At 38.1% G+C, this 19,666-nt stretch overlaps 5 protein-coding genes and 1 long non-coding RNA gene across 6 annotated transcripts; 5 read left to right on the forward strand and 1 right to left on the reverse strand.

Annotated features, from left to right (window-relative positions):
- Positions 1 to 535: 535 nt before the first annotated feature.
- On the forward strand, positions 536 to 3,893 carry LOC110852702 (tubulin polyglutamylase TTLL6). Its single transcript, XM_022100814.2, has 12 exons — positions 536 to 665; positions 752 to 911; positions 983 to 1,146; positions 1,205 to 1,361; positions 1,432 to 1,532; positions 1,612 to 1,740; positions 1,811 to 1,848; positions 1,911 to 2,098; positions 2,169 to 2,803; positions 2,878 to 3,247; positions 3,318 to 3,464; positions 3,535 to 3,893. Exons 1-12 carry the CDS (start codon positions 556 to 558, stop codon positions 3,598 to 3,600), a joined length of 2,265 nt encoding a protein of 754 aa, XP_021956506.1. The 5' UTR covers positions 536 to 555; the 3' UTR covers positions 3,601 to 3,893.
- A 1,132-nt stretch (positions 3,894 to 5,025) lies between these two features.
- LOC118436133 lies at positions 5,026 to 7,470 on the forward strand. The gene is made up of 5 exons (XM_035853417.1): positions 5,026 to 5,603; positions 5,669 to 6,069; positions 6,138 to 6,166; positions 6,242 to 6,322; positions 6,411 to 7,470. Exons 1-5 carry the CDS (start codon positions 5,158 to 5,160, stop codon positions 7,011 to 7,013), a joined length of 1,560 nt encoding a protein of 519 aa, XP_035709310.1. The 5' UTR covers positions 5,026 to 5,157; the 3' UTR covers positions 7,014 to 7,470.
- Positions 7,471 to 7,666: 196 nt separating this feature from the next.
- Positions 7,667 to 10,419, forward strand: LOC118436285. The gene is made up of 3 exons (XM_035854010.1): positions 7,667 to 7,919; positions 7,989 to 8,321; positions 8,391 to 10,419. The coding sequence occupies exons 1-3, from the start codon at positions 7,880 to 7,882 to the stop codon at positions 10,019 to 10,021; spliced, it is 2,004 nt and encodes a 667-aa protein (XP_035709903.1). The 5' UTR covers positions 7,667 to 7,879; the 3' UTR covers positions 10,022 to 10,419.
- Positions 10,403 to 11,310, reverse strand: LOC118436286. The gene is made up of 2 exons (XR_004835330.1): positions 11,027 to 11,310; positions 10,403 to 10,952 (listed from the first exon to the last, which is right to left on the reverse strand). It is a non-coding gene; the product is annotated as an uncharacterized LOC118436286 (long non-coding RNA).
- Positions 11,311 to 12,013: 703 nt separating this feature from the next.
- Positions 12,014 to 14,335, forward strand: LOC110851774 (solute carrier family 35 member G1). Its single transcript, XM_022099668.2, has 6 exons — positions 12,014 to 12,631; positions 12,711 to 12,880; positions 12,969 to 13,167; positions 13,233 to 13,514; positions 13,587 to 13,646; positions 13,710 to 14,335. The coding sequence occupies exons 1-6, from the start codon at positions 12,212 to 12,214 to the stop codon at positions 13,770 to 13,772; spliced, it is 1,194 nt and encodes a 397-aa protein (XP_021955360.1). The 5' UTR covers positions 12,014 to 12,211; the 3' UTR covers positions 13,773 to 14,335.
- Positions 14,336 to 15,274: 939 nt separating this feature from the next.
- On the forward strand, positions 15,275 to 16,967 carry LOC110852471 (ras-like GTP-binding protein RhoL). The gene is made up of 4 exons (XM_022100550.2): positions 15,275 to 16,122; positions 16,207 to 16,321; positions 16,420 to 16,537; positions 16,611 to 16,967. The coding sequence occupies exons 1-4, from the start codon at positions 15,956 to 15,958 to the stop codon at positions 16,895 to 16,897; spliced, it is 687 nt and encodes a 228-aa protein (XP_021956242.1). The 5' UTR covers positions 15,275 to 15,955; the 3' UTR covers positions 16,898 to 16,967.
- The last annotated feature ends 2,699 nt before the right edge of the window (positions 16,968 to 19,666 follow it).

Consider the following 19,666-nt stretch of genomic DNA (forward strand, 5'->3'; position numbering starts at 1 on the left):
GGGGTAATCATGCACAATGTCGTCTGAACCCGAGACAGGTTCAACTATTTCTCGGGGCTTTAAAATTAAATTGTGCAATTCGGGGGGTGCGGATAATTGTTGCAAAATGCCGTGTAGCGAAACTATAACTAATGAGAATGGAACATTATTTCTGGGGTTTATTCTAGTAGCATAGATCATTCATTTAGTACCATTTAGGGCTTGTTTTTCAAAGCGATTTACTTAATTTTTGTCAAAATTTTTTTGAGCTTTGGCCTTCATGTCCATTCGTCCGTCCGATCTACACGATAGGATGATTGCAAAAAATATTTTGTATAATAATTATACAAAATATTTTTTGCAATTGGGTGTGTAAGTAATTATTACGTACACTAATTAATTGCCGGATGGTTAAGTGTTTCCATAAACACTGACCTTATAAATTTGAAGTAAAAATGTCTGTCTCGTCAGTCTGTATTTATATAGACTTGAATTTGACGCTTCACTTTTGTTTATGTTAAAAATGTTAGTCAAAATTAAAAATTAGTGAGTATAAGTCAACCTGGATTTTGTAATATGCCAAAATCAACAAGGTCCTCCAAAGAGGATAGTAGTACCAGTAAGACGAAGTCTGAATATGAGTATGACCCCAACAATGGTTTCGATCTTGTTGAGTATGAGAAAAAGTAATTGCTTTATAATACTGACATTACTTTTGCTTTATGCTTGTGTTAAATTTAGTATTATATTTATTTATGTATATGTTTTTCAGGAGGAAAGGCATTTATCTGATCGGTTGTCGGTACGATGTAGTTTTACGAGTCGCAATGGAGTTCCATTTCAAAATTGTGAATGAAAACGAACCGTGGGCCATGTGCTGGAGTGACCTTCCACTTTTGCCAGATAAGATTGCCGAATTAAAGAGGAAACAGGTGTTTAAAATTGGTTAATTGGTTAATTGACTGATTAACTTCTTATTAATTTTACACTGCTTACTGTTTAGTTGGTGGGTGGACCAAACTCGCCTGTCGTACAGAAGTTCAATCATTTCCCAGCAATGTACGAAATATGTCGGAAGGATCGCCTGGGTCGAAATCTTAACCGTTTTAAACGAGTCTTTCCTCAGGACTACAATTTTTTCCCGTTAACCTGGGATCTGCCGTCAGAGTTGGTATTCATTTATTTGTGTAGTCTTAAAATTTGTACCAGTTTCGAAATTCTGCAGCATCAGTGAAGTGACCGAGTACTGGAAGAAGCACAGGAACACGATTTTCATTATAAAACCGGACGCAGGAAGTCAAGGGAAAGGAATCTTTCTGCTGAAGAATATCAAACTTTTGTGCTCTTATGTGAAATGTGTGTGTCAGCAGTATATTTCGCAGGTATTTTATAGAATTTAGAAATTAGAATGAATTTCATCTTTTTTTCGGAAACATTATTGTATCCTTGCAGCCACTTCTCTTGGACGGATTTAAGTTTGACTTGAGGATTTATGTTCTTGTCTCGTGTGTCGACCCGTTAAGAATTTATATTTATCGTGGTGGAATTGCGAGGTTTATGAATAATTAATTGTTGATAAGGTTCATATAGTTATGCATGATTTGTAGATTAAGTTCGGAATTTTTGTTGTAGATTTGCCACAGTGAAGTACGAAATGCCATGCGACGCCAATCTGGAAGTGGCTTATATGCACTTGACAAACTACAATATCAATAAATTTAGCGATGATTTTTGCGATGATATTGGCGGTGGTACTAAAAGGTTTTATAATGTCTCTCCTAAACCTTTTAGTTCTATAATGTAGTAATAAAGTTAATTATTTTTCATGCAGGCCATTGACTGAAGTTTATAGTCAAATGTGCGATCTTGGTAAGAGAAATAACGGTATTTACTTAAAACTTACAAAACGTAAGACTTATTAAATTATGTAGGATACAACGTTAAGCAACTCCAGGACGATATTGATGAAATTGTCATAAAAACAATCGTAATGGTCACCCCGTCTCTGCGACATAATTACAGAGCGACTTTCCCCAAACGGGACAGAGGTTGCTATTGCTATGAACTTTTAGGATTTGACATTCTGGTTGATCGTGATCTAAAACCTTCACTGATTGAGGTGAAGAATAATGCAAAAATAGAAATATTTCCAAACAGTTTTATGAATAATGTTTTAATATATAATCTAGGTGAATTCTTCGCCCAGCTACAATCTGGACACTCCGGCCGACAATGTTATAAAATTTAACCTGGTGCGTGACCTTTTCAGCATGATTTACTTCAGCAAAGACTCTATGCCACCCGGTCATTTGTGGAAGAGCAAGTTAGGCGCTCAGGACAAGTTCAACATTCAGCGAAAACCAGGCACCGCTTTTGCATCTTCAATTCCTGACGCTTTAAAAGATCAGTTTGTTCACGAGGAGAGGAATCAGAACAACTTTCGACTAATATTTACGGAAGAGGATCCTGGAAAGTATTCGAGATTTATTGATCAAGAATATTTCATAATGGATGATGACGACGAAGATAGGAGATTCTTCAAGAAAAAATCGGACGCGTCCATGTCCATGTATTCCGGGTGTTCCGAATCTTTTCACCACGAAGCTGGAAAAATGCCTTCACCGTTTCGACATAACCCGATATTTGGGAGTCGACTGAACAATTTATTCAAGTTCAAGAATAATTATTCCCATTTTACGGAAAGGACAAAGACATTATTATTTAGACCGCAGATAGGACAAGCTATAAGCAGGACGTCGACTGAGTTGAATAGAACAGCAAGTTGGGAGAGTAGAAGCAGCATCGTGTCAACTCCTTCCTTAAAGTAAATAGGAATTTTCATGCGTACTGGAAACATGCAATTTGTATACTTTGCCATAATTTCTCGTTTTCATTTAGCACTGATATCGGGAAACCTCCCCAAGTACCACGATCTCCCCCAAACCCTAGGAAATTTACTCTCGTCAATGTCCAGTCTTTAGATGAATATGGCATGCCCATTCTCAGCCCAAGTCAGCGTGTCCAGAATGCACTCGAACAGCTTAGGAAAAAGAACTTGGAAAAGTTTAAGCTCATCACGCAGCAGAATCAGGCCGTGTTGTCACAAATTTCTGGACTTGACATGACCCAGTTGACACAATCGTGTCACCCATCCTCGCCAGTACTTCAGCCCGACGCCGAGTTACAAGAACCAGTGAAGGTGAAAAAGGGGAAGAAAAAATCCGTCAAGTTTGATGAGAGTGTTATTGCAACTAACAATAAGTTAAAGGTATGTGTGTCAATTTATGAGTGTGATGATTTTAGTTTTTAAAAAATGCAGTAATTATACAATTCTTCAGGAATCAAATAGCAGGGACACCATACTGCCTCGAGATAGTACCACATCCTTCAAACCGCTTGCTATGGACATGCGAGAAGAACGGAGAAGAATTCGAACCTTGGCTTCTAGAAAAAGAGCTCTTGGTGTGTTTGGAATTACAGATACGGTATATTAATGTTTTTTTAAATGCAAACCTCGTTATTAAGCTTATTATTATCAAGCTATGCATTTTACAGATACGCCAAGTCGTAGAACATGCTGCCTCAATGAATCCAACACAATCTCCTGAAAACGAAACATAAGTCATCATCACCGAGGGATGGATAGCGAAGGGAAAAAGTAATGATGATGAAGTTAATTAATGACTAATTAATCATCTCTGTATGAAACCTTGTGGGCCCAAATTATCGTGTTTAATAATTAAACCAGTGTTAAGATGAGATTTTACTGTTTTTTTTTCTGGAGAATGGTGGAAGGGGATCACCATGAAAGACTTGCACAATGCGTTACATAACGAAGGATAGCAGTCAAACTCATGAATCATTGTCCATTTTTCTGCATATGCGAATCGTTACGTGACAATCAATCAAATACCAATTTACCGACAAGAACTTGAGTTAATTGTTAAAATTATTTATGTATTTATGTACCCGTTCTGCTCATACTGAGAAAAACAATTGATACTAAAAGCTGAGTATTTTTCAGCTCTTTCAATTCACCATATAGCAAAAATATAATACATTATATGAATAGTTGGAATGAAAATATTGATAGATTGATTGATTGACCTTCGGAATATTGAGAGAAAAAATGTTACATTATTAACTAAACCCACGTATTTAACTATTGCACCCACTTTACAAATAGTTACATAGACAGTTAGGCTCATTTAGCGAAAAGAAAACCAAACTTTCGCTTTTAAAACAAAAATAAATTTCTTTGTTTCGTTATTAATTAAATTGTACAATTGCAATTGTTGTCAAATTATAGTCTACACAATAATTCTACGGGTCCACTGTTACCTAAACTTGGTTATGTAAATTGAAAATTTGTCACAGTTTTTTATAAAAAAATATCCAATTTTTTAACCAAAAGTAGACATGAAAATTAAGGTGTCACAAAGTTGTAAATTTTCTGTAAAAAATTTAACCCTTTATTTTCTCTTAATTTTCCTCCCGTGTCGCCTAAATGGGGCTAAATTGCATTCTCAAATGAAAATGCTGGTGTCCTCGAAAACTTTACATGTCAAAAATTTCAAGCCTGGCGTTAGCGCAGATGCTCTCCCGGAAGCGATTCATTGTAAATTAAAATACATATGTATTTACAAGATATACATCAGATTTACATATATTTTGAATATTTGACAGATAATAAATACATCCCCCTCGTCTTCCAACTCAGGGTCCCAGAATGGTCAACAGAGACGCTCCGATTGAATTCAACCCTGCACTGCAACTCGGACTCAAGTATTTTTTTATCACATATTCTGTTGTCAATATGCGTGAAATATTAATCACACTGATAATATTGCGTCTTCCAGTCCAGCCAAACCCTCTTTGTCCCGTGGCGTATCATTTGGACCGTCTCTTGTCCCCGATTGCAGACTCGATGAGATTTTCCAAGAATATTTACACCCCAACGGAAGGTATGTATTACTAAAGAAATTATAACATAATCATTATGCTAGAAATTTATGAATAATTAAATTAGGATGGGCCTACTTTGGAAAATTCAGCTGCGAAGTGATTGAACCTCACTTTTTCCACTTATCCGCTCACGTCGATGAACTCCACTTATACACTGATAAGTTAAAGAAGGACTGTCCCCTTGCAAGAAACTTGAACCCTGTCGTCAAAAACATGACGCTTGCCGCTGCTCACCATGTCGTCATGGCCAGCACCAAGTTCAACAGTTACGCCCCCTCGCCGGCCACAATTAAGCAGGACTCAAATGAGGCCAGCTTGGTCCAAATGGCTGGATTTATTGGGCTTCAGACAGCCCATGTTTTGAGCAAGTATATCGACACTGTCCGGTGGAACAACGCTTTCACGCAGTGTCAATCGGCACGGTTGAGTATTGGACTTGTCAACTCTTTCTGGTTGCGGAACGCGTTGAACTCTGTGCAAAGGACGGCGGAGATGAATGGGTACAAATTGTCCATTCCGGTGCATGAATATCTTCCCCATTACTACAAGTTGCCATTGACTGATTGTGTTTTGGGGATTCAAACTACGAAGAAGACCGTGTTGATGTTGCGAGTACTCATCCCAGTAATGAAGAGGGACACGAAATATACCCGATTTCGGTACGAGAATTAATCAAAATTTTGGAAAATAAGGTTTAGGAAACACAATTTTGTAATTACAACAGGCTCACCAAAATTCCCTACCTCGTGACTGAAGGAGAGGAGAAAAAAATATGCGAGATTGACAGTTTCGACCCTAAGGATGATTTCCTCGTGGAGGAGACACTCGGCATTCCCGGCGGAAAACCGGTCGTGACCATGGCCCCAGAATGTTTTGAAAGTGAGCTCTGTCATATCTCTGAACAGCCGAGGTCACTCGTTGTCGACCCGTGCCTCAAAGGGCTGATGAACGGATCGGTAGACCACATCCGGGACTATTGCTCTTTTGAATGCTATCCAATCGAGAATGAGGAACTGCTATTGCCCATCATTATCAAAGTGGCGAACAATCAGTACTCAATTACCGGAAGCCATAAAACCATACCGATCAATGTGTATTGTGATGACCACCTGCAGCGGGTTCTGGGTGAGTTACTTATTAATGGAAACTTATTACTATAGTTATTAATTAATTAATTATTTCATCAATTTTAGATCCGAATAAGACGAATGGCGTGATGCAGGTAAATAATACGCAAATAAACATGTGAATCATCATCTCTTTACTACCATCACTTTAATATTAGCTGTATTTGTAGGTCATTCTTCCCTGCAATTGTGAGATTCGTTTCAAGGCTGAAGTATACCGAAGTTCACGTCCCTGTGAGCAACCTTTCGAGGTAAAAATTATTTATGTACCCACTCTGCATGCGTATGCGGAAAATAACAATAGATACTAAACACTGAATATTTTTTAACGTTCAATAGTACCACTACTTGAGCTCAGTCCCGTTCAAGGTCGATTTTACCGGAAGTCATCCAACTCCCGAGGCTATCGCGGACAAGATTGATTCCCTGGATTCAACAAGTAATCCTGAATCGAAAACGGAAAAAGAACAAGAAAATGTCGACACTGCGGATCAAACTATTCCCGCAAGTTATATTTTGCCTCCTGAGGGCAGTGGCGTATTCGAAGCTTCCTCTGGCATACCAGCCGTACCACCTGCTTCCTTATTGACGGGTGGATCACACCCACCCCCACCGTCACACACAGGACAACTCGTCATTATTTGGCTCCTCCTGATCCTCCTCTTATTGAGCAACGGGCTTCTCATTTATGTCGCATATGTCAACCGACTCATCGATCTGGGTGGGATACGAGCAACCCTGACAAGATGGGGAATAGGGGGCACAACCCCTCCCAGAAGTCGGTTAGAAGAGGATCCCCCAAGTTATCCTGGAACGATAACTTCAGTACATCACACTAACGGAGTTCAGTCTCCGAACGTGGTGCAGGAGAATAATCGAAATAGTGCGGCTAGTTTACAATCCGACAATACGATGTGGCCTGCAAGTTTGAATCGGTTGTAGTGCAAGATTTTTCCGGATTTGTAGTTATTTTTATCTAGTAAACTATTTAATTAATTGATTCATTAAAATTCTGACTAAATTTAGACAATTTGTTGTCGGTAATGTACAGGTTTTTGGACAATAACTTTAAGCATTTTTCATTCTACACCTACTTCAACCTGTCCGTATATCCACTCCACAGTTCAGGTCATTATTAAATAGATTCTCCATAAATATATGGACACCTTCCTGAATTCCATGACTCTATTTTACCTTTTATTACTGTCGTACCATCCACATTGTTAACTTGCTCCCAACTTCCGCTCTATTCAGGAGATAAAATAATTTCTATTCCTGTTTATCTTTAACTGTATTCTGACTATCTCGCTCTAATGTAGGAAATACCGAATGCATGTCCTGTACGTATGTACATACGCTCAACTGTAATACCGAGTCATCAAGGAATTATAAATATATGGTGAAGCAAATCACTAATGATGAGCGTAACCGGGCCAGATTGTTGTTTTTTTCGTTCAACGAACGACCGACTAAAGCATCTATCTACTGATATGAATGCATACGACGTAAAGTTTGTGTGGATGGAGATCATGATGAATTTGCAAAAAAAACTTTGCTTTTTCATCTAATTCAGGATAAATGTGACAGCAGCTTTCTAGAAGTACCACCAACCAGCGATCTGTCCAGTAGCAGGAAGCTTAGCTAAGCTTGGCTAAATAGTCAGTCATTTTGGATTACAGCATCAATCACACACACTCATTCACGATTTTATGCAGTGCGGAGGGCAATAATTATAAAAGACATTGAGTCGTTTCAGTGACATTGGTGGCCACATTATTAAATTTTTACCATTAAATTCATCATTATTTATGAAAATGAAGACAAGCTCCAAATTTGTCCTTGTGCTGGGTGAGTAATAAATTATGCAATTTTTATTTATTTATTATTTGCATATTATAAAATCTCATCTGTTGAAAGGCGTCCTTGTCTCATCATCACTGGCGGAGCTTCCCAGTCTGGAGTATAACTCGGCCGAATTAAATTTCGTGTCAGGAACTGTAGCCGAGTACTTGGAGGATCCCATCTTCTACGATGCTTATCTTCCATTAGTCTTCCAATTTCAAGTCCCAAAGCATATGGATAATGCAATGAAAATCATGTGGCAACACGCCACCGTTTGTAACGTTTCAGATTCAAGGTATGAGGGCAAGTTGTGTCCCGTGGTGCATCATTTGCACAAAGTCGTGGCCAACTTGAGTCAAGATATGGGATTTTGGAAGGATTTCCTACCCCACATTGATACAGGATTGGGTAGGGAAAAATTATGGAGACAAATTTCTGAAATTTATAAAACTACATAATTTACGCTTCAATCTTTAGCCGATGGAATGACCACTTCTTCCGATCAACACGACATACATGGAAACCTCATCCCCACCACGCAACCCACCACGACGACAGGGAAACCAATAAGTCTCACAAAATCGACCTCTCGTCCCCCCGTTAAACCAAACTGTGCTGAAATAACGTCACATTTTCGCCATACTTACACCTCCCCGGAACACTTGGAAGAATACTTGGACGCTTTACAAGGCTGTCCACTCGGTTCCCACGTCCATCCTCCCATCACCCCACCGAGCAACTGGATAATCGACAAGCAAATCTACTACACGATGGTGGACCGATTCTACTCCGAGTTTTACCGGACCCTTCCAGGCACCGGGAACATCGACTGGGTCGTGACCCTCAATTCCTACGTAACAATCCAAAGCCTCCTTCTCGCCAATAATTACATGGAATCGAACCGCGTCATGAACGCTTTTTTGCAATGTGGACAACAACTGATTCCAAGCTCCTTCATAAAACCGGAACTTCTTCGAGCCGCCTTGATCCTGAATAAGGCCAATGTTTACAACAATCACCTACAATACTTGTGGGATTCTGATTCGACGGAAGAAATTCAATCCTATTACAAACTCCCCATCGCGGATTGTACTTTTACAAAGGATTTCAAATTAGTTATCAGGATTCTCATTCCTGTCAAAGTTCCGGACGTGGAGACGAGACTGCTGCAAGTTAGAACGTTCCCGTTTATGGAGAAACTTCCCCTAAAAAAGGACAATAGCGATGTCACACGTTCCCATCACGATGAGGAGTATGCTTTACAACTGTGCAAACTCCAGAGTCCCGGAAGTATCGAGATGATCCAGTCCAATTTCGGGCTCTTGTTTGAAAACAAGGATAATTGTGCGTCAGGAAAGCTCTGTGGGAGAAATAACCTCAATTCCTTCCTCCCATTGGATGGGTGCATTTCGTCAATTTTGTCCGGAAATGAGAGCCTGGTCAAAGGTGGGTGCAGACTGGGCTGTTTTCCCGTCGATGAGAGGTCACTCCCCATCTTTCAGAGAACCTCGTCCGACACGTTTCTCGCTGTGGGGACTTCGAAAAATAAAATCTTCATCCAATGCAACGGACAACCTTTGGAGAAATTGGACCTCGTTGATTTGGGCGTGTTGGAAATTAAGTTGAGTTGCAATTGTCAGATTTCGTATAGGAGTTTAGTCCTCCAACCGAGCTCTCCGTGCAGCAGGGAAGAGATGCCAAAAGTGAGACGATTACTTCCTCTGCACTGGAATGATTTCTTAACGGGGAGGAATAATGAGACCGTTTCACTGGAAAAGATCATGGCTGACGAGAAGGACAATTACTACCATTACGATGTCGATAAGCATGATCAGCACCAATTTACGACTACGACTGGGGGGTCTGCTGACCAGCATGAAAAGACGGACAGACAAATTTCGATCCAACCTACTCAGGATTCTGTTTCGACGGGGATGATTGTGCAGATTTCTTTGCTTTGGATCCTCGTCGTCGTTTTGATTGTGGCGAATGCCTACTTATTTTACGAATTGCATAGATTGCTGCAATGGAAAAAGATTCAGGTTTATAAAGATACCAGGATTGTGTATAGTGTTCCTCCCTCGCCACAATTTCCGAATAAGTTTTGATACAATAAATAATAATGTTGGAGTCGATGGCTCTTCACCCAAATCGTGAAAATCAAAACGTTTTTGATCATTTTTTCGGTTCTGGGAATTTATTTTAACATTCTGGACTGGACGGGAAATTTGTAGTCAATAAATTAAATCCCGGTGAGATTTTTTGAAGTTAAGATAAGTCAGTTCGATGAGTTCAAATTTTTCTGAAGGGTTCTTCAACTTTATATATTTTTAAATGGTAACCATCTGCTCTACAACGTTGTCTTACAAAATTTTGAAATAAAATCCCAGAGCCGAGAAATGATGAATTTGAAAATGTGCTGATTTGATGATTTAGGTGATGAGTCGTCGACACCTATAAATAAATATTTTGATTTTTGAGGAGAATAAATTTTATAAAGTTATTATTTATTTGATTAACGATGTGTTGTTATTAAGACGATGGCTACCGAAATATAGAGATTGGACTGGTCTCCTTTATTCTTTAAAGTCATAATCTTCTTTAATGAGACTGGATTTATTGGGATCGATTCTCGTGATTTGGCGTCGTCACATAATTATCCGTTCCAGCAGCCAGAAGAAGATTGATCCTGTCCTGAAAGATATGAAAAGTTCAATTGGTTCGACAATCATGTCAACCGCAATTATAATTATTTGAATTCAGTATCGACGTATGTATTGGAGGCGTTTTCATAAAGGAATGTCAAATTGACTTTTGATCAGACAAATTAAAATGTTCTTTCAATTTTCCTCAAAATTTCGTAAATTATTCATTCCTTTTCTGTTTGTTTATTTTCCTACGTCAACATTTTCTGCCGGAACAACAACAGTTTTACAATCTCATCCTGAATCCGGCATTATTAAATATTGCACAATTTTTGCTACTGTTTCTGTCCGCTTAAATCCAATTCTTCTCATAAGTCGCCCGTTGTTTCATTCACTGGAGGAAAAGATATCTGAATTATCAGACATCTCAGGGAACAAATAAATTGTTGTGGATCTCTCTTTGCATACTTTTTTTTCCTGATCCGCTTACACAAATCGTCATCATCATCATCTCAGCCCACATGTCGTGATCGGTATTGGACTCAAGGCGTGTTCTCCTCCAAGTTATTAGCAACGAGGACAAATGTGATTATTTTATTATACGGGATAAATCGTGGATTAAGAAGCAGAGGCATTAATGCCCTCGTCGTCGTCATAAAGGGCTTACACAGTTTGGATGGAAAATGTGACGCTCTTTTTAATTCCATAAATCCAATCAGTATCGATCGACCCAACCTACTGCCTGCCCACCACATGACACGACACAAGACTGGCTTCCAGCCCACCACGTTCGCATGAAATGATAAGCGTCTGATGGACAGTCGCCGCGGAAGACTGTCTCTGGGGACAGAGGGATAATGTCCCCACGGTTATTCGGTGTCCCCATCATCTGTCCATGTTATATAAACCTCTCCCTCCCCTATCCTACAATGTTGATGTCCCCACATCCTTCCGCGGCCACTGCTGATGGATATGAGGTACATAACATAAGTCATAAGTCTGTACATATTCATTAAATATGTTCATAATTATTTAAATTTTACATGGCCGAGGTTATTGTTCAAAGTAAATAGTGTCCAATTTTAACTGGACAATGTCACGATACATAGATGACTAATGCAAATATGACTACTTTAATAATAGTTATTGTGTAAATCTATTGTGTGGACTAAATAAATATATATGCATATAAATAGAAATAAGGTTTATTCCCCAAACTGATACCAGTACCTTCCCTGGGGCAGTAATCCAACTTTTGCACAATATTATCGTCCCACTTGTGGACGGGATTTGGACTTGACGCATGTAGGAAAATTAAGAAAACGTGTGCATCCTCCAGTCCAGACCCGTTAATAAATATGTCACGAACAAGGAGCTGCTTCTTAATTATAATATTTATGAAATATAATCCGTCCCAGGCGAGGAATTGAATGAAATATAATGCAGGATGAGACATTGAACACGAATTAGTTCTGATCTGTTCTGGAATCGGAAACAACACTCAACGATCAGTCTTACATTTCAAGTCGAGGATAAGAGACAGACATTTTTTTTTGAGGAAAATCTCACTTTTCTCAATTTTCAATAATTCAATAGTCAACTTTCAGTAATTTAGATTTTAATTGAAAGTAAGAGTAAAATCAATCCAGGGAAATGACTTCCTTAGAGAAATCCTATCTCCCCCAATATATCCAGTACGACTCAAAACCTGTCGGCGAATATGCCCGACTGGACAATGAGGTCACTGAGTACTCCGAAGTTCCTGAGGTTGTCACCTTCCCCGCAATCCCCCACCACGGCATTGCCATTCACAGTGACACCGGCGGATATCAGCAAAACCTCGCCAATCAGACTATCTATCCACCCCTGACGCCACAAAAAAATGGGATCGAACCAACCCACAAGACTCCACTGCTCGCCAAGAAGAAGAAAATTGTCCCGACAAAGACTAACTTTTTCGGAATTTTGTTAGCTTTCATTTCTGGAGTATTTTTCACCCTGTGTTCCGGTACTGTCAAATATTTGACGGATATCGATCCGATGGAGTTGCTCATTTTTAGGTCACTGTTTCAGGTATGAATTTACAGTTTGATTTTAGTTGAATATTCAACAAGGGAAGAAATATATTTTTATTGTGAAAATTAATTTACAGGTCGCAGTGACGCTGCCTATCGCAATATACATGAAACAGAACCTCATGGGTCCGGAGGGATCAAGACTGCTACTCTTTTTCCAAGGAATCATTGGAGGTACGACGCTCGTCATGTTGTTCTATTCCTTCAGGCTGCTTCCACTGGGAGATGCGGCCACCATTATTTTCAGGTTAGTTAATAACTCAAGTTAATAATTTAAAATACTCTCACCTTTCTTAATGAGAATTTACACCTCAAAATTTCACTTTTTTACGTAGTTCTCCCGTCTTCGTGATGGTCATGTCCCACATCTGGCTTCGAGAACCGTGCGGCTTTTACCGCACTTTGATCGTCTTCATGCTCGTTACTGGCGTCGTTTTCATCACAAAACCACCATTCCTCTTTGTCCGTGAAGGTGAACACGAAGATTACAACATGCTCGGATATGCAGCCGCCATTTCTGGCACGATCTTCACCGTGAGTATTTACGTTATACATATCGGTCATTATAGTATAAAAAAAGAGCCTCATTATTTTTCCAGGCCTTGAACATTGTCATCATGCGAAAGTGTAACAAGTGTCACTTTTCCGTGGTCGTGTTCCAATTCTCCTTCTGGTCTCTGGTCATCAGTACGATTATCCTGTTTGTTGGGGGACAACCGGAAGTTCCGCATTTAGAAACGGTGCAATGGGTGTTGGTCCTTTTCGTGGGGATTTTCGGACTTTCTGGTCAAATCTTGGTGGCTATTGCGCTCACGTATGAGGGAGCAGGAAGAGTGGCGGTGACCAGGTCGATGGATATCGTGTTGGCTTATGTCTTACAAGTATGTGCATCTGATAAGTGCAAAAAATGGTGATGTCTCAACTTATCCAACTTAATTTTTACTCATTATTAGGTCATCATCTTTAATGAAGTTCCCGACTGGCGATCGGTCATGGGGGCGAGCATGGTCATGGTACGTATTTATCAATATTTGCCTTTATCAATGCCAATCTCATTCAAATATGTGCATCTCTAGATTTGCGTTATCGGGATGGGAATAGAAGATGTCGTTCACAAATGGATGCATAATCTCCCTTAAAAAAATTGATCCCATATAATTTTTTCACGAGATACATACACAATAGTGGGTAAAACTCGCCATATTTATTCTACTCTAATCATACAAACTTAATATTACTCTAATCGACATTGTACATATAAATATGTTACTTGATACCTTAAAATATTTATGGTTTATTTTACAATGATATGAAAAAAAACAATGGAACAATTAATGCAAGCATCTTGCTCTCTCATGACCCCATCGTTCTTCACATTAATACTAAATACATATATGTACGTACGTACTGCATGTCATTATATTGTGTAATACGAGCAAACAAACAACGGACGGATGCATGAAATGGAAATTCTGTGTACAAAACCAAATAGCAACAAAACCGAGATGAGCAACGCTAAAAATCTGCACAACCATCATCACCTCGTTTGACTTTGACAGTTGGCAATGAACCAGGCCACCAAAGGAAAAAACATGAAAAGCAGTAAAGTTAGCACAACGGCAAAAAGTGCACAGAAAAATACGCAAACCTACCAAATTGCAATAAACCAGAGCCCAAATCTTGACTCAATGTTTACACTATACACCAAGTTTGCTAAAAGTGACACTATTATAAATGCAAACAAGCCCCCAAACAACTAATCCTTATGTGCATGACATACATTACAACATACGGCAAAATATGCAAATATATACGTCCAGTTGCACATCCATCGATGGATGGCCATCCAGTAACTGGTTTTCCATTCAACATTGATTTGCATCTCGTCCATGTTTGTCATGTTATTTATTTACATTAAATTTGCAACACTTTGTTTTGCAGAATAAATAATTCATCCGCACTAGATAACATACATATCAAATAAACGTGTCGGTCAACGTATAAATTGCAAAGTCAGGACTGAACTCGACTCGAAATTATTTATATTCCTGTCATCAAGGAAAACGTTCCTGTTTTGTTTGATTAAGTAGTTGAGTCACATTTCTGGAACAATGTAGAAATTTTTGCATTCTTGATTACCCTCAAATGTGAAAGTTTGTTGATTTGAAAATTACAAAGTTATCATCATGATAAGCGTTATTTTTGCGTGGACATGAACTCTTACTGTTTACTTATTACTCATCAGTTCTTTGGCTTGTTTTTAAAAGCCCTCTAATTTATGCATTGTTGTCGATCTGTAAAATAAAATAACTTATTTATTTACCCCCCTTGTTAGTAGCTAGTCATCACACATACATAATATGTACTCAAGCATTGTTGTTATTCGTTTCATACACATTATTACGTATTCCTCAACAATATTATTATTTATTATGCAGGCTACACACTTTTATCAAGGGAAATGCTAACTAACGAAGCCGTGATAACGTCTAATATTAGTACAGTACCGAGGAGATAGATATTTACATCACCACCACCATATAAAGATATCCACATATATATATATATGCTGATGATGACTAAAACGTCTCTCATGGTCCAAACAAACTGCACTCTAACTAATATTCCTTCACAAAAATAATCAACATATTATTATTCTCCTTAATAACATCATGTACATCATCATCCACTAACTAACTAACTAACTAACTAACTAAAACCACGAGTCAAAGTCGAACCTTCGTTAGTTATTTTGCACTTTAAAAAACACACATCGGCATCATCACCATCCAAATCCAACCAGTCAGTCACATCACATTTATAACATTTTAGTTTGCATTACAACACACATTGCATGAAAGTAAGTAACGTCAACAAAGAGAAATTTCAATCCAACTGCATCCATCCACCAAATCCTAGGAGAGCCGACTCGCAACTCGAGGCTTTTAAACCAGCTCCTCAGTTCTGTTACCAAGCAAGCCCAGGCTGAAAAGTGCAGTTGGTTTGGTAGCAGCAGGAAATGGGAAGGTTAGGTTTTTAGCCAATCCATTTCATTTGATGGCATGTAAAGATCAGCTGCTGTTGTGCTGGCACTAAGGCTTTTATACATTTCTTCTCTTCTCTTCTCTTACCTAGTAACTAGGCGAGAAGGAGGAACGAGTCCCGTTTAATACCAGCAGCTCAAAGTAAAGAAAGAAGCAGTAGGGACCCGGCTTCTCTGCCCAAAAGTGCTATCTCATTCCCTGCTCCTGGAAAGATAAGATAAGATAAGATAAGGTTACTTTCTCCTAATAGTTTCCAACGGAAAGAGAAAGTTGTGATAATGAGGTCAAAGTCGTCCTCATTTTCGGGCGAGGTGTCGTCCTCCGGGGCAGGGGGAGATGTACGGAAGTTGGTTTTTATTGGGGATGCCGGGGTGGGGAAGACGTCCCTGCTAAGTTCTTATCGGAAAGGGGAGTTTCACGATAATGAGAAGGAACCCACACCGGTGTAAGTTATTTGATTAGTTTTGATTGGATTGGAGAAAGTAGGGGTTAAAGAAAATTTGTTAATTGGGTAATTTTTTTTTTATAGGCTGGAAGGTTTTACAAAATCTGTTTCTGTACAAGAGAAAGATCACGTTTGTCTCTTGTGGGATACGATTGGATCTACAGACTTTGAAAGACTAAGGCCACTCTCTTATCCTAAGGTGAGTGAGAGGGTGTGACAAGTGTGGTGTGTTATCATATGGAAAATATTTTGGGAAAAAATTGTACAAAAACAAATAACTTATTTTATTATGAGTAGACTGACTGCTTCGTAATCTGTTTCGCAATAAATGATCGGACTTCATTCGATAATTTGAAGACGATTTGGATCCCAGAGATTGGACTGCATTCGCCAGATGTGCCGTATATCTTTGTCGGTAAGGTTTACATAGTTTTTTAGAAGGTGAAAGTCGGAGAAAGTTTTCATTGACAAATTTTTTTCTACTAAAGCTACCAAAACGGACATCAAAAAATCAATGGAACCATTATCATCCAAACCATGTACTAAATCAGAAGATCTCACTACCACCCCACCCTCTACGATTCTAAATATTGAAGAAATTATGGCCTATATCACTTCGACGGATGGACTGGATTATGTCGAATGTTCCTCGCATGATTTGGTCAGTGTGGAAAATATTTTAAAATCCGCAGTGAAAGCCATTCTCACGCATGAGGAGAAACTGAAAGCTATCGAGGAGGCAAATAACTCGAAATCTTTTTGCGTCATTTGCTAAGAAGAGTAAATAAGAATGATAACGACAACTTTCTCCACTTTCTCCGCTGCACATGTGCAGTTAAAATTAACCAAACACTACCAAACCCATCGTAACTTTCACTTTTGTTAAATTTTGATTGAAAGACATTTCTGAAAACAAAGCAACTAATTATTCAGTCGTATTATATTAATTTACTAGTAATAGTAGTTTATAGTAGCTAAACTACTAAAGGGAGGGCAGCCTGGTGGATACGAATTTGGCCTTGAATAACCCCGGAACGGTTTGTCGTAGCGGGTCAAAATTTTGAACAGAAGAGCATGTTATCCTCAGATAGTTGTGTGCAAAAATTCAACTCTCTACTTTCAAAAATGCCTCCCCCACAGCCCCCAGAAGTTGAGACACTCGTTTCAACTTTTTCCAAACTCCGTCTAAAAAATTCGGTCCCCACAGAAAGATTTTCTTTTCATCTATCCGAACTCAAACAAGTCGATTTGACTTATATCAGGGGATTGTATAGGTATTTCACTATTCCAAATGATTTTTATCCCCAATCTAGGTTCAAGGTCATTTGCATAATCTTGGGTCAACTTTGCCGTCTGGGAGGACGCTCCGTCATGATGAAAAATCACCTTAATTATTATTTTACCGTGCAAATTAGGAAAATTGTATTCTAAAAGTGGTTTCAGTACAAGGTCCACATAATACTTCGAAGATTCCTTCACTTTTTGGGGGACTTTGATAAGTGGGAGGACACCACGACAGGACATTGCACCCACGACCATCAACTGTTTAAAAAAGTTCTCCTCACTGAAAAGCACCAAATTTCTTGAATTTTTTTTCGGCATTTGTCGTGTAGTAAGCTCTTCGAACCCAATTAGTAACTTGTAGGGAAAATAGTTCTTCGTCAATTGTCACCAATAGCTCACTTCTATTCCTCAACAGAATATTCAAATAAAATTTTTTGCAAACACGGGCGAGATTTTTTCTGGAACTATTTGAAATGACTGTCTCAGCTTCTGGGGGCTGTGGGGCAGGCATTTTTCAAAGTAGAAGGCTGAAATTTTGCACACAACTATCTGAGGATAACATGCTCGTCTGTTCAAAATTTTGACCCGCTACGACAAACCGTTCCGGGGTTATTCAAGGTCAAATTCGTATCCACCAGGCCGCCCTCCCTTTGGTATTGATTAGTTACCGGCTATGGGTGGATAGATAACACCTAATTTAAGAAATTAAATGAATCCCGAGCTAAATTATTGATTTATCGGTTGCTTTAAATTTATTAATAACAATGATTCAACATTCCGAATGTAACCTTCTCTTGTCAGAATCAATCATCCCAGTTAATAATGTATGCAATAACCTATCCCACTGTTTTACAATAATTATTATTCTCCCCAGCAATCAAATGCATGATATGTAAGTATACATAATAATTGTGAATCTTCTGCAAAAACAGACATTATTATTATTAGTTTTATGAATTTAAATGGTAATGAATCCAATCAAGGTATTATCTACTCGTGTAATTTAATGTTCAACTCAACTGTGAAAAAAAAACCTACGTTTAGTTAGATTTAGACACCGAAAATATACCGCAGGCAGAACCAGAACAGAAAATAATTGACCCAAGACCAGAAAATATAAAGACTTTTACTCATCATGTACCACCTTTTTTCGAAAACACGAATAATTTGATGTATGTAATTACATAAGAGTAATAATCCTAAAGACACATCAATTATTGTATTAATTAATACGATAACAATTACTACGAACCCTTGTTACAATTACAAATTACTACCTATGCAATGTATAATTTCTACATTTATGATTTCAACTTGGGACAGAAAATGACGTGATCAATAGTCTCATCCGTTTACATGAATAAGTTTGCAAGTACTACTAATACATAAAATATTATTAATTCATTCATTTACACCAAACCAACAACAACTAAGTAAAACTGAGAACCGAAAGAAATGGAATTTTAAAGACTGTAAAACATATTAAAAGTATTATTAGTTTTAAGTACTTTAATTGATTGATAAAATGCATATTACGTATGTACGAGACAATTTTGTGTTACTATTTTGTTCATCACTAAAAATCCTTACAAAAAAGGTGAAAATGTATGTACCACCAACAAACACAGTTGATGATTTCCTCTATTATGATCCTATTATTTTTACGATACGAATTTACTGGTCTTATCCTAGATGATATTTATTTACAAATTTATTAGTTTATCTCATTGAATTATGAATTCTGCAAAAAGTTTCTATTGAAAGCAATATTTCAAATAATCATGAATTGTGCATGTATGCAAGCGGAATCCCATAATAAATCGGAAATGACGAGAAGATTATTTTATCATATTTTATTCCCACTATTTTACTAAATTTTAATTAAATTATGCATGTGCAAATTTTATTACAGAAAATAATTTATGATATGTATACATTTTTATGAAGATTATTTAAATGTTTTTGGACGTTTGGCTTCGCTAGATTCAAGTTGGCGATGAAAATTCAAAATTATCAGTCATTTGCTTGGAAATGACAAAATTCGAATTCATTCCGGCAGAATTCAAACGTCTTATCAATTACATATTTACGTAGATAAGCCCAAAACTCCAAAACAAAATATCACTAATTCCATTACTATTCACATTACTCACATACTTTTTTTACGCACTTTCCAATAATTAGTTTTCACACAGGAAGAAGAAGCTCATCAAAAACTTTCCTGACTCGACGAGTTTTTTGTCCCAATTCTATTTCCAGC

The sequence above is a fragment of the Folsomia candida genome, unplaced genomic scaffold, assembly GCF_002217175.1.
Source record: "Folsomia candida strain VU population unplaced genomic scaffold, ASM221717v1 Fcan01_Sc007, whole genome shotgun sequence".
Lineage (NCBI taxonomy): Eukaryota > Metazoa > Arthropoda > Collembola > Entomobryomorpha > Isotomidae > Folsomia > Folsomia candida.